At 37.9% G+C, this 11,977-nt stretch overlaps 1 protein-coding gene across 1 annotated transcript in view; it reads left to right on the top strand.

The window, feature by feature from the left end:
* The window catches only part of SHLD2 (shieldin complex subunit 2), a 112,268-nt gene that overhangs the window by 29,335 nt on the left and 70,956 nt on the right, over nt 1-11,977 (top strand). Inside the window, exon 6 of the mRNA XM_042782980.1 lies at nt 7,534-7,768. Within this exon, the coding sequence (XP_042638914.1) occupies nt 7,534-7,768 (235 nt within the window). The remainder of the gene's footprint in view (nt 1-7,533; nt 7,769-11,977) is intronic.

Genomic DNA, 11,977 nt, shown 5'->3' with positions numbered 1-11,977 from the left:
TCCTCCGTTGATGGGCATTTAGGTTGTTTTCATCTCTTTGCTATGGTGAATTGTGCTGTAATGAACATAAGTGTACATATTTCTGTTCGAGCGCTGTCACCTCTTTAAGATATATTCCTACTAATGGAATTGCTATTTTCAGTTTTTTAAGGAAACGCCATACTATTTTACAATCCCACCAGCAGCGCACAAGAGTTCCAATCTCTCCACAAACCCACCAGCATTTGTTACCATCTCATCTGTTGAACTTTGCTATTATTGCTGTGGTGAGATGATATCTCATTGTTGTTTTGATTTGCGTCTCTCTAATGATTAATGATCGTGAGCAATTTCTCATGTGTTTGTTGGCTGCTTGTATATCTTTGGTGAAGTGTCTGTTCAAGTCTTTTGCCCATTTGTGAATTGGGTTATTTGTCTTTTTGGTTTTGAGGTGTTGAAGTTTTCTGTCTATTTTGGAGATAAGTCCTTTGTCAGATATGTCATAGACAAATATTTTTTCCTAATTTGTAGGTTCTCTTTTTACCCGTTTGATGAAATCTTTCGATGTGCACAAGAATTTCATTTTTAAAAGGTCCCAGTCTCTAGCTTCTCTTCTATCTCCTGCACATTCTGGGTTATGCTTGACAGTCTATTTATGCTGAAATTGGTCTCCTTCATTTGCCCCTATTTTATCTTTGATGAATTTTACAGTTTTGGGGTTTACATTTAAGTCTTTGATCCAGCTTGAGTTTGTTTTTGTGTATGGGGTGAGGTATGGATCTTGTTTCATTTTTCTACAGGTGGATATCCAGTTTTGCCAGCACCATTTGTTAAAGAGGCTATATCTTCCCCCATTTAATGGGCTTTGGGCCTTTGTCAAAGATCAGTTGTCCATAGATGGATGGGTCTAGGTCTGAACTTTTGATTCTCTTCCATTGGTCTATCTGTCTATCATTGTACCAATACCATGCTGTTTTGACTACTGTGGCTGTATAGTAATTTTTAAGATCTGAGAGTGTGAGACCTCACACTTTGTTTTTCTTCTTGAGAAGTACTCTGCTTATTCGAGGTCTTTTTCCTTTCTGTATGAAATTAGTAATTAGTTTTTCCATGTTCTTAAAAAATTTTGTTGAAATCTCGATCGGGATTGCATTGAATGTGTAGATTGCTTTAGGTCGTATTGACATTTTCACAATGTTTAGTCTACCTATCCATGAACAAGGCAAGTTCTTCTATGTATGTAGTACCCTTGTCTCTTGTAAGTTTTCTCTGTATAGGTCTTTTGTGTCTCTGGTGAGGTTATTCCTATATATTTTATCTTTTTGTAGCTATAGCGAATGGTATGGTTTCCCTTATTTCTTTATCAGAGGAGTCCTTGCTGGTGTAGAGAAATCCAGCTGATTTTTGTATGCTGATCTTGTATCCTGCCACTTTGCTGAACCTCTCTATTAGTTCCAGTTGTCTTTTTATTGAGTTCCTTGGGTTTTCTATGTATAGGATCATATCATCTACAAATACAGATAGTTTTAATTCCTCTTTGCCAATACATATTGCCTTTTATTTCTCTTTCTTGCCTTATTGCTCTGGCCAGGACTTACAGTACAGTATTAAATAGAAGCAGTGATTGAGGGCATCCCTGTCTGGTTCCCGTTCATAAGAGGAATGCCTTGAGTCTTTCTCCATTAATACTGATGTTGGTCATTGGCTTTGCATATTATTATGTTGAGCAATTTCCCTTCTATCTGTATTTTGCTGAGAATTTTAAACAGGAATGGATGTTGGATTTTATCAAATGCCTTTTTTGCATCAATTGATATAATCATATGCTCCTTTTTCTTTGTTTTGTTTATGTGGTGGATCACATTGATTGATTTTCTGATGTTGAACCATCCTTGCAAACCTGGTATGAATACTTGGTCCAGGTGTATTAATTTTTTGATATGTTGTTGGATTCTGTTGGCCAGGATTTTTTTTTAAGATTTTTGCATCTATGTTCATGAGTGATATTGGTCTGTAGTTTTCCTTTTTAGTGTTGTCTTTCCCTGGTTTTTGTATTAGTGTTATGCTTGCTTCATAAAATGAGTTTGGGAGTACTCCATCTTTTTCTATGTTCTGGAATAGCTTGAGTAGAATAGGTGTCAACTCTTCTCTGAATATTTGATAGAATTCTCCAGTGAAGCCATCAGGGCCAGGGCTTTTCTTTGTAGGAAGTTTTTTTTATGACCTGTTCAATTTCTTCCCTTGTTATGGGTCTGTTCAAGTTTTCTATTTCTGAGTGGGAGAATTTAGGTAGGTTTTGGGATTCTAGAAACTTGTCCATCTCTTCTAGGTTCTTAAATCTATTGATGTACAGTTTTTCATAATATTCTGTCAGTATCTTTTTTATTTCAGTTGGTTCTGTTGTGATGACACCGTTTTCGTTTACAATTCTTTTGATTTGGGTCTTCTCCTTCTTTTCGTTTGTTAGGTCTGCCAATGGTTTATCGATTTATTAATCTTTTCAAAGAACCAGCTCTTTGTTTTGTTGATTTTCTCTACTTTTTTTTCCTGTTTCATTTATTTCTGCTCTGATCTTTATTATTTCCTTGCTTCTAGATACTGTAGGATTATTTTGTTATTCTATTTCTAGTTGTTGGAGTTGATAAGTTAGAGTGTTGATTTTGTTTCTTTCCTCTTTTTTGATGTATGCATTTATTGCTATAAACTGTCCTCTGAGTACTGCTTTTGCTGTGTCCCATAGGTTTTGGTATGATGTATCTTCATTCTCATTAGTTTCCAAGAATTTTTTTTATTGCATTTTTTATCTGTTCTGTAACCCAATAGTTTTTAAGCAGAGAGTTGTTCAGCTTCCATATGTTTGCTGCTTTTTCCTTGTTCTTCCTGTTATTAATTTCTAATTTATAGCATTGTGCTCTGAGAAGATGCTTTGCAGTATTTCAATGTTTTTAATTTATTGAGGCTTGTTTTATGTCCTAGCATATGGTCTATTCTGGAGAAGGATCCATGTGCACTGGGAAAGAATGTGAATTGTGCTTTTGTTGGGTGAAATGCTCTTTATATATCTATGAGTTCCACTTGGTTAATTGTATTGTTGAGTTCTTCTGTATCTTTGTTGAGTTTTTCTCCTGTTGACCTGTCTCTCCTTGAAAGTGGTGTGTTGAGACTTTAACTACTACTAATGTAGAGTTAGTTGTCCATCATTCCTTTTAATTCAGTTAATGTTTGCTTCACATATTTTGGAGCACTTTCATTGGGTGCATAAATATTTATTATTGTAACATCTTCTTTGTTGATTGACCCTTTCAGCATCATATAATGCCCATCCTTGTCTCTTAAGATGTTTTTCACCTTAATGTCTATTTTATCAGAAATCATAATTGTTACCCCTGCCTTTTTTTTTTATTTCAATTGGCTTGGTGTATTCTTTTCCATCCTTTAACTCTTAATTTGTTTTTATCTTTGTGTCTGAGATGTTTCTCTTATAGGCAGCAAATCGATGGGTCTTCTTTTCTTGCCCAGTCTGCCACTCTCTTTCTCTTGATAGGGGCTAGATCTAGTCCATTCACATTGAGTGTAATTAGTGATAGGTATGACTTGATGCTGTCATTCTCTTGTGGTTTTTTGTCATGTTGTTGGTGATTCCTTGGTCCGTGTATATTTCTGTCCTGAGTTCAGTTTGTTGGCTAATGCTTTCTCCCTTTTCTTGTTTATAGTTGGTTTTGTGTTTATTAAATGCATATGTTTTCCTTCCTTCTGAATTTGCTTAGAAGAATTGTTACTCTTCTCTGTGGTTACCTTAGAGTATATTCTTGTCTCTGTATTTTTAGAACAGTGCATGCTGCAAAGACACTGTTGTGTTTTCCTCTCCATTTGAGGGTCTGTACCTAAAAAATATTATTCCCTCTGATATTAGTTGCTGTTGCTGTGTGCTGCTTGAGTTTCTTGGTTTTTAAGGTAGAATGTTTTATGGTCTTATTATGAGTATCTATTTCTGATTTGGTTTTAGAGTTGATGGCACATCTCTTGGTTTTGCTGATCTCTGTTGTGGGTTCTCTATTAGTAGGACTTCCTTAAGCATTTCTTGTAGGGTTAGTCTGGTTTTCACAAAGTCTTTAATTTCTGTTTGTCTAAGAATGCCTTGATTTCACCCTCATATTTGATGGATAATTTGGTTGGATATAGGATTCTTGGTTGGAAGTTCTTTTCCTTTAGAGTTTTATATATGCCATCCCATTGCCTTCTTGCCTACATGGTTTCTGCTGAGTAATCAGAGCTCAGCCTAACTGTTTGATTAGTATAAGTAATATTTCTTTTTTCCTAGGCAGCTCTCCAAATTTTTTCTTTGTCTTTGGTTTTAGAAAGTATAATTATAATATGCCTTGGTGTTTTTCTTTTGTGATCAATCTTGTGTGGGGTTCTATGAGCTTCTTGGACAAACATCTTTTCTTCCTTCATGATATGGGGGAAGTTTTCTGTTAGCAGGTCTCCCACAATTTTCTCGGTAGTTTCTTTTGCCTCTTTTTGCTCTGGATTTCCAATGAGTCTTATATTGTTTCATCTCATGTTACCGCATATAATTCTTAAGCTCTCTTCATTTCTCTTACATCTTTGTTATGATTTTTCTTCATAGAGGGTAGTGTCCAGGGATTTGTCTTCTAGTTGGGATATGTGTTCTTTAGCCAGTTCTAACCTACTCTTTTGAGCTTCTACTTTCTACTGTGTTGTGTAGTTCTGTCATTTTGGTTCTCATGGTTTGCATATCAATAGACATCTTTTGCATTTCTAACTGCTGTTTTTGTATGAGTTCTGATTGTGCATTAATCTTAATATTCTGTTCCTCAATGATTTTCCTGAGTTCCTCCAGGGAACTGTCTTGTTTTTTCCTTGTTTCTGTTTGGGATTTCCTAAGGCTCTTTTATAGCTCTATAAACATATCTTCTAAATTCTTTCTCAGATACTTCTGTTGCCTCCTCTTCCTCCATGGTATAATGAGACACCTTTGTTTGTGGTTTTGCTTCTAATGCCTTGTCCTGTTTTTTTTTTTTTTTTTTTTTGTTTGATTTGAGATTGCTTCTTGTTTCCTGGACATTTTGAGGTTGTCTTTAACTGCTGGTTACATGTTGATTTGTTTTGTCTTGGTTTTATAGTTTAATATTTTGAAAAGGTGAAGCTGGTGTATTTTATTTTATTATTGATTCAGGTATGCTGGGTCGCTCTGCAGTTTACTTTGTGATGGTGGAATGAATCACAGTGTGAAATGTGGGTATGTGTTTCTGTTTGTCGTAAAGATGGTTTAGAGTTTGAACTGGGAGGTTTTATGTTGGCTGAATATGGTTTCTTCTGTTGAATAAGTGAAATTATTGGCGGAGAAGGTGGGAGCAGAGGAAAGAAAGCTTGGTGTTGCTAGTGTTGGTTTCTGGGTTTTTGAGCGGGCTGCTATTGATGATGTCGTACTGTTATTTACAAGTCCGTGACTCAATTTTAGTAAAGATTCCTGTTGTTAGGGTGTCACCATTTTCTACTAGGCTTAGACACACTCAACAACCCTACTTCTGAGGCCCCTCAGTGCCAAAAAGCCAATTCAAGGCAAATTCCCGGGTCCACACTAGGCCACGGATTCCTCTCACTTCACCCCGTCTGCTCGTAGCACCAGCCCAATCCACCCAGACCACGAATGGCTTGGGAATTTGTGATACTGTGTACCTGCAGTGCCAAAGATGTGCACGATTTCAGCTGTGCTGGTGTCGGGAGAGTGCCTGCTAGTAATCTGTGGTCCCCATATCAGTGACAAAGACAAGCACAGACTTCTCCGTGCCTCCCAAGCTGATCCAAGCCCAGTCAGTGACCCGCTGAAGGGGGAGTGAGCTCACCCTCCTGGAGCACCAGTGAGCTCTCTACTTGGGTTTCAGTGGTGCTGCACGTGCCTGTTTGCACCTAGCTGACCCAAGTTACCAATAAAATTTAAGTGCTGAAGGTAGATCCTTCCGGTATGTTGGTGTGGTCGCTGGTATGCTGATACAGGGTGTCTTCTTCCTTGGCCCACGGAGATCTCAGGTGACTGCCCTCGTCCGCCAGTCTGTGACTGCCCCAGGGATGTTTCCAATGGCCCCTCCCAGCTGCCTGTCTGCCATTCGCCGAGTAGATCTTCCTTAAATCTTGCCCTGTGCCTTTCCTTTAATTCTACTCTTCTGTGTTTGGTGCACCTGATTCAGTGAGCTGTTCAGAGCACCAAAATCCCTAATTCAAACTGCTGTACCTAGTTCTTCAAGCACTAAGATGCTGGAGGGAAATAACATAGTGATTACCGACAGGACTCCATTTCAAATCCCCAGCATTTATGTGTTTTTAAGGGGGAATTTGAGAGAGCACATGAAAGTACAAATATAGTAGTTAATGTCTGAAGCTTCTGGGGGAGTCAGAGGAGAAACATTTAGTAAATGCAGATCTTAGTGCTTATGTGGCTATATATCCACCACCCTGTTAAAAATAAAAACTCAGTGAAATTGAAACATAAGGTTTATTCTGATCAATTATTCTATACGCATATAGGCAGACTATTCTGATTTTTTTTTTCTTTTTTAAATGGCTCGAAGTAAGGTAGTTACAGTGAGGTTAAGAAGAGAAGAGGCAGAAGAATAGATTATTGGCTAATCTTAACATGATTGATTGAATCACATTCTGCCCCTTTTATTTAGATCAAATGATTTCCGATTACTTCGTGGTCTCTGGCCTGGCAGTTAAAAATTTGTCCCTATACCTGCATACTGTTATGGGATCTTTTGAAATTTAAATTAAGCTAGAGTCATTTTCATTAAATCATGAGGTAATGGTTTTGCTTTTGACTGCTCTTTGAACAGCAAAGAAATGTTCGTTAGCAACTTTGGGTGAAGAAAACAGTCCAGTGATGCCACAGGCAGAATTAAATTTGGGTCAGCAATTTTTTTTTTTTTTTTTTTTTTTAGGTTTGTGGATAAGAAAATCCTCTTGAAATAAAAGTTAAATATTTATTTTTAATTGTAAAAAAAAATTATTCTACAACCTGTAGTATGGATGAGATTGGCAGTAAATTGATGAAAATACATGGTTTGATCAAAAAGAGAATTAGCTAGTGGTTTGTTTTTTCTGGATAAAGAAAAGATTGTAGAATAACTCGCCTCTATTTGACATTTGATAGTGATAAATTAAGACAGAAAATAGAGGTGGGAGAGAGGGCATGTTACCTAGTTTCACATGTTTGAAGTGATCAAACTTACTTGGTGTGACTTCCACGAGTAAGGAGGAACAAAACTTCTATCTGTTCATCCAAAACAACCAAATAAATCTACACTCTCAGTAGCAAGCAGATCACCCCTTACGTTCTAGAGTAAACACTAAAACCATTAAGTTGTAAGTGTGGGTGAAATGTCTAAGAAAATACTGGAGAAGAAAAGACCAAGAACAAGGTCTTGGGTAAATAATTTACTATATCAACTGTGTAGTTAACCATGCTTATAAATTAACGTAACAGTTTTGGATCTAAAATTTATAATACTTATTTCTGTTTGTCTTTCATAGGAGTGGTTCTAATCAAAGCCCAGATTTTAGAGCTGGTGTTTCCTATTATGGCAGCCCAGAAGAGGCAGATAACCCTAAATGCTCAGAGTTCTCTGAATAGTATTCTCTCTTCTCTTCCCAACATTATATATACTGGCTGTGCAAAATGCGGATTGGAACTGGCAACTGATGAGAACAAGATCTACAAACAATGTTTCAGCTGCTTGCCATTTGCTATGAAGAAAATATACTATAGGTAAGATAGGCCAATTAGGTGGAAAAACTGATTATTATAGAACTGCAAATGACTCCAAATTTATGTATTATAACTCTTCATTGCTTACCAGAACTAATTAGAGCTAATCCAAGAGAGTAAATTTTTCCTTCCAAATAACATGTAGCAAAATCGTAATAGGAATATTTTCTTTTTTAGTTTTGTGTTTTGGGCAAAAGTTTACAGAGCAAATTCATTTTCTATACAGCAGTTCATACACATTTTGTCTCATGACATTGACTGCAATTTCCCAGTGTAACAGTTCTCTTCCCACTTCCTCTCCATAGTTATTTCTTCCCTGTGTTCTTCCCTCCCGTGTACTCCTTCTCCCCAGCTGTCTCCCTGTGCATACACTACCCTTCTTTTCTCCCATGATTGATCTCTTCAAGGAGTGCATCTATCTGATGTAAATGTTCAGCCCATATGCCTGTCTATTATTTTGCTGGAAGCCATTGGAGTGGGTTCAATTCCAGACATGAAGGGGAGCTAGGGGCCATAGTCTCAGGGGTTTCACCAGGGCCTATCAGATCAGCAAAACTGGTCTCTTTTTTTTTTTTCCCCATGATTTTTAGTTTTGTTTCACACTGTCCTCCCACTCTATTCAGGATCTCCTATACAGATGCGTCTCCAAGTGGTTTACAACAATAGCCAGGCACTACTTAGTTCTTCTGGTCTCAAGATCACATAGACTGAAGATAACATGGTCTACCAGTCCCTGGGAGTAATTTTTTCCATACGTCTTTGGTTTTCTTCATTTTTCTTTACTCTGGATGAGGAGAGACCCATTGTTGCAGCTATAAGGCTGCTTGCAACCTTTTAAGATCCCAGTCGCTACTCATCAAAGTAGGATGTGGAACAATGTTTTTGTGTAGTATGTTATGCCAATGAGCTTGATCTCCCCTGTAACCATGTTCCTGAGCCCACAGGTCCAACTACTCACTCCCTTTGGGTAGCTGGCTTTGGCCAAGAAGTCACCACAACCTTGGCCCTTGTCAGCTCTACTATATACCTGGCCATTCTTACAGCACATACAAATATGCTTGTAGAAACAATGTCTGCCAACCCTATACATAGTCATGGGCACACTGCCCCCTGCCTAGACAAACCTGATCATTCACATCTATGCACCCATAGATCAATGTTTGCCATCACTGACAACGCAGTACGGTATGTGCAAAAGGGTTCATCTTTGTTGTCTGTATCTCCCATGTACCTCTTTATGTTTCCTCAATGCCACTGTGTTGATCACTCACATTTGGTACCTTGCCCTTCCCTTCACCCAAATCAATACTTGCCTCTACTTGTCTGACAGTGTTCCCTCCTGTCCTCCCCATCCCTCCCCAGGTAACTGAAAAAGAACGTTTTATTCCATATATAAACTTTTCCTTGACTTTTTATAATAGTGGACTAATACAATATATGTCCTTCTGTGATTGACTTATTTCACACAGTAAAATGTCCTCCAGGTTCATCTACATTATGTGGTGTTTTGCAGATTCTACATTATTCTTTAGGGTTGGATAATATTCCATTGTGTGTATGTACCACAGTTTGGTTATCCATTCTTCTGTTGATGGGCACCTGGCTTGTTTCCATCTTTTTGCTCTTGTAAATAGTGCTGCTATGAACATAGGTGTGCACATATCTGTTCTTGTCCTGGCTCTCAATTTTGTGGGATATATATCTAGTAATGGAATGGCTAGGTCAAGTGGTATTTCTAATTGCAACTTTTTAAGGAATCGCCATACTGCTTTCCACAGTGGTTTTATCATTTGACAGTCCCACCAGCAGTGTATGAGAGGCCCAATCTCCCTACATCCTCACTAGCATTTGTTATTTTCTGTCTTGTTGAACTTTGCTATTAGTGCTGGGGCAAGACGGTGTCTTATTGTTGTTTTGATTTACATCTCTCTAATGGCTAATGATCATGAACATTTCTTCATGTGTTTGTTGGCCACCTGAATATCCTCTTTGATGAAGTGTCTATTCATGTCTTCTGCCCATTTTTAATTGAATTATTTTCTTTTTGTTGTTGAGGTGCTGGAGTTTTCTATAAATTTTAGAGATAAGTCCCTTATCAGGTATGTTATTGCCGAATATTCATAATAGGAATTCTTTAAAGCAACAATTGAGAAGTTGTTTCCAAGCAGCAATGTTGTTGTTAGTTGCCATCGAGTCAGCTGTGACTCATAGTGACCCTGGTACAACAGAACAAAATATTACCCAGTCCTACACCATCCTCACAGTCCTTGCTATGTTTGAATCCATGGTTGCAGCCACTGTGTCACTCCATCTTATTGAGAGTCATCCTCTTTACCATTGACCTTCTACTTTTCCAAGCATGATATCCTACAGGGAGTGGTCCATTCTGACAGTATGGGCAAAGTAAGTGAGATGAAATCTGGCCATTCTCACTTCTAAGAAGCATCTCAGCTGCACTTCTTCTAGGACAGATTTGTTTGTTCTTCTGGCAGTCCAGTTTATTTTCGGTATTCTTAGCCAACACCACAATTAAAAAATATCAACTCTTCATTGGTCTTGCTTATTCATTGTCCAGCTTTCATATGCATATGAGGCAATTGAAAATACTATGGCTTGGTTTAGGTGCACTTTAGTCTTCAAAGTGGCATCTTTGCTCCTTTAACTTTAAAGAAGTCTTTTGCAGCAGATTTGCCCAGTGCAATACAATGTTTGATTTATTGACTGCTGCTTCCATGGGTGTTGATTGTAGATCCAAAGAAAATAAGATCTGTGACAGTATTAGTCTTTTCTCTGTTACCATGATGTTCCTTATGGGTGTAGTTCTGAGGATTTTTGATTTCTTTACATTGAAATGTAATCCATACTGAAGACTGTAGTCTTTGATGTTTGTCAGTGAAGTGCTTTGAGATTTCTTCACTTTCAGGAAGTATACAGAAGTGGATTAGGCATCAACTAGTGGAAAAACCTGAACAAAAACAGTGAGTATGGAGATGGTCAGAGCACCAGACTGTCAGCCACTCTGACAGGAGTGATAGCCTGAATATTTCCAAGTGGTGTTGGGACCTGAGAATTGACCTGAAGGTCAGCCCTCGTCACCAAGGGCTTCAGGGACTACTGCAGTGGTGGCCTATCATTAGGAAGGGAAACAGCAAGGAAGGAGACAACCTGAGCTGTGGACTTTCAGCTGTCTGGAGGGTATAGCCATTTTGATCATTTACATGCAGTGGCCATTTTGGATATTTAAAGTGCCCGAGGGCACAGCCAGTTTGAATGTTTACAAGTGGTAGCCATTTTGGATTTTAAAGTGACAGTATTCTCATTCAGATTCCAGGGACCTAAGAATAGGCTCCATTTGCCAAGGATGGCAGGGACATATGGGAGGCTGACAATGGGAAAGGAGACAGGTAGTGAGTGTTTAAGTGCTGCCAACTAGCGAATAGAGAAGCACAGCACAGTACATTGCTTATATAGATAACATACAAACAAAGTAAATGAAAATCTTGGGCAAATCACTCCAACATACAATCACCAATTAAATATAAACACGAAAACGTCACAATGCCTTGGAGACAACAGAGCATCACAGTCCACACAAAGAAGCCAGATAATGCAGGAGAAACAAGGGACCAGGATACAGACCCAAAACACATCCCTGGGGAAGATGCAGCATTGGAACTCCCTGATAAGGAATTCAAAAGAATTATATTTAGGGTACCTTCAGTGAATTGAGAGATAGATCAAGGAAAACACTGACAAACTTGAGCAAAACAATGAAATGAAAACCCTAGAACAATTTTGAAAGACAGTACAAGAAGAAATGACAAAATAAATGAAAAATTAGAAATGATACAAAATCTACAGAAAGAAATCCAGAAGATTAATACTAAATTTTCAGAAATAGATAACTCATTGAAGGGACAGAAGAGTAGAATTGAATCAATGGAAGACAGAATTAGGGAGATTGAAGGCAAATACTTCAATACTTCTTTGGAAAGGGAAAAATCAGAAAAAAGATCAAAATGAAGAAAGCCTAAGGTTCATGTGGGATACCATCAAAAGGAATAACCTACGTGTAATCGGAATTCCAGAACAGAAAGAGACAAATAAAACTACAGAAAAAGTTGTTGAAGATTTGTTGGAAGAGAATTTTCCTGGTATGATGAAAGATGAGAATATATACATTCAAGAAGTCCAATGAACCCCAAACAG

This window comes from Orycteropus afer, unplaced genomic scaffold, assembly GCF_000298275.1.
Source record: "Orycteropus afer afer isolate SDZICR_OR568_19922 unplaced genomic scaffold, OryAfe1.0 scaffold00547, whole genome shotgun sequence".
Taxonomy (NCBI): domain Eukaryota; kingdom Metazoa; phylum Chordata; class Mammalia; order Tubulidentata; family Orycteropodidae; genus Orycteropus; species Orycteropus afer.
This window is presented reverse-complemented; position numbering and strand designations above follow the sequence as displayed.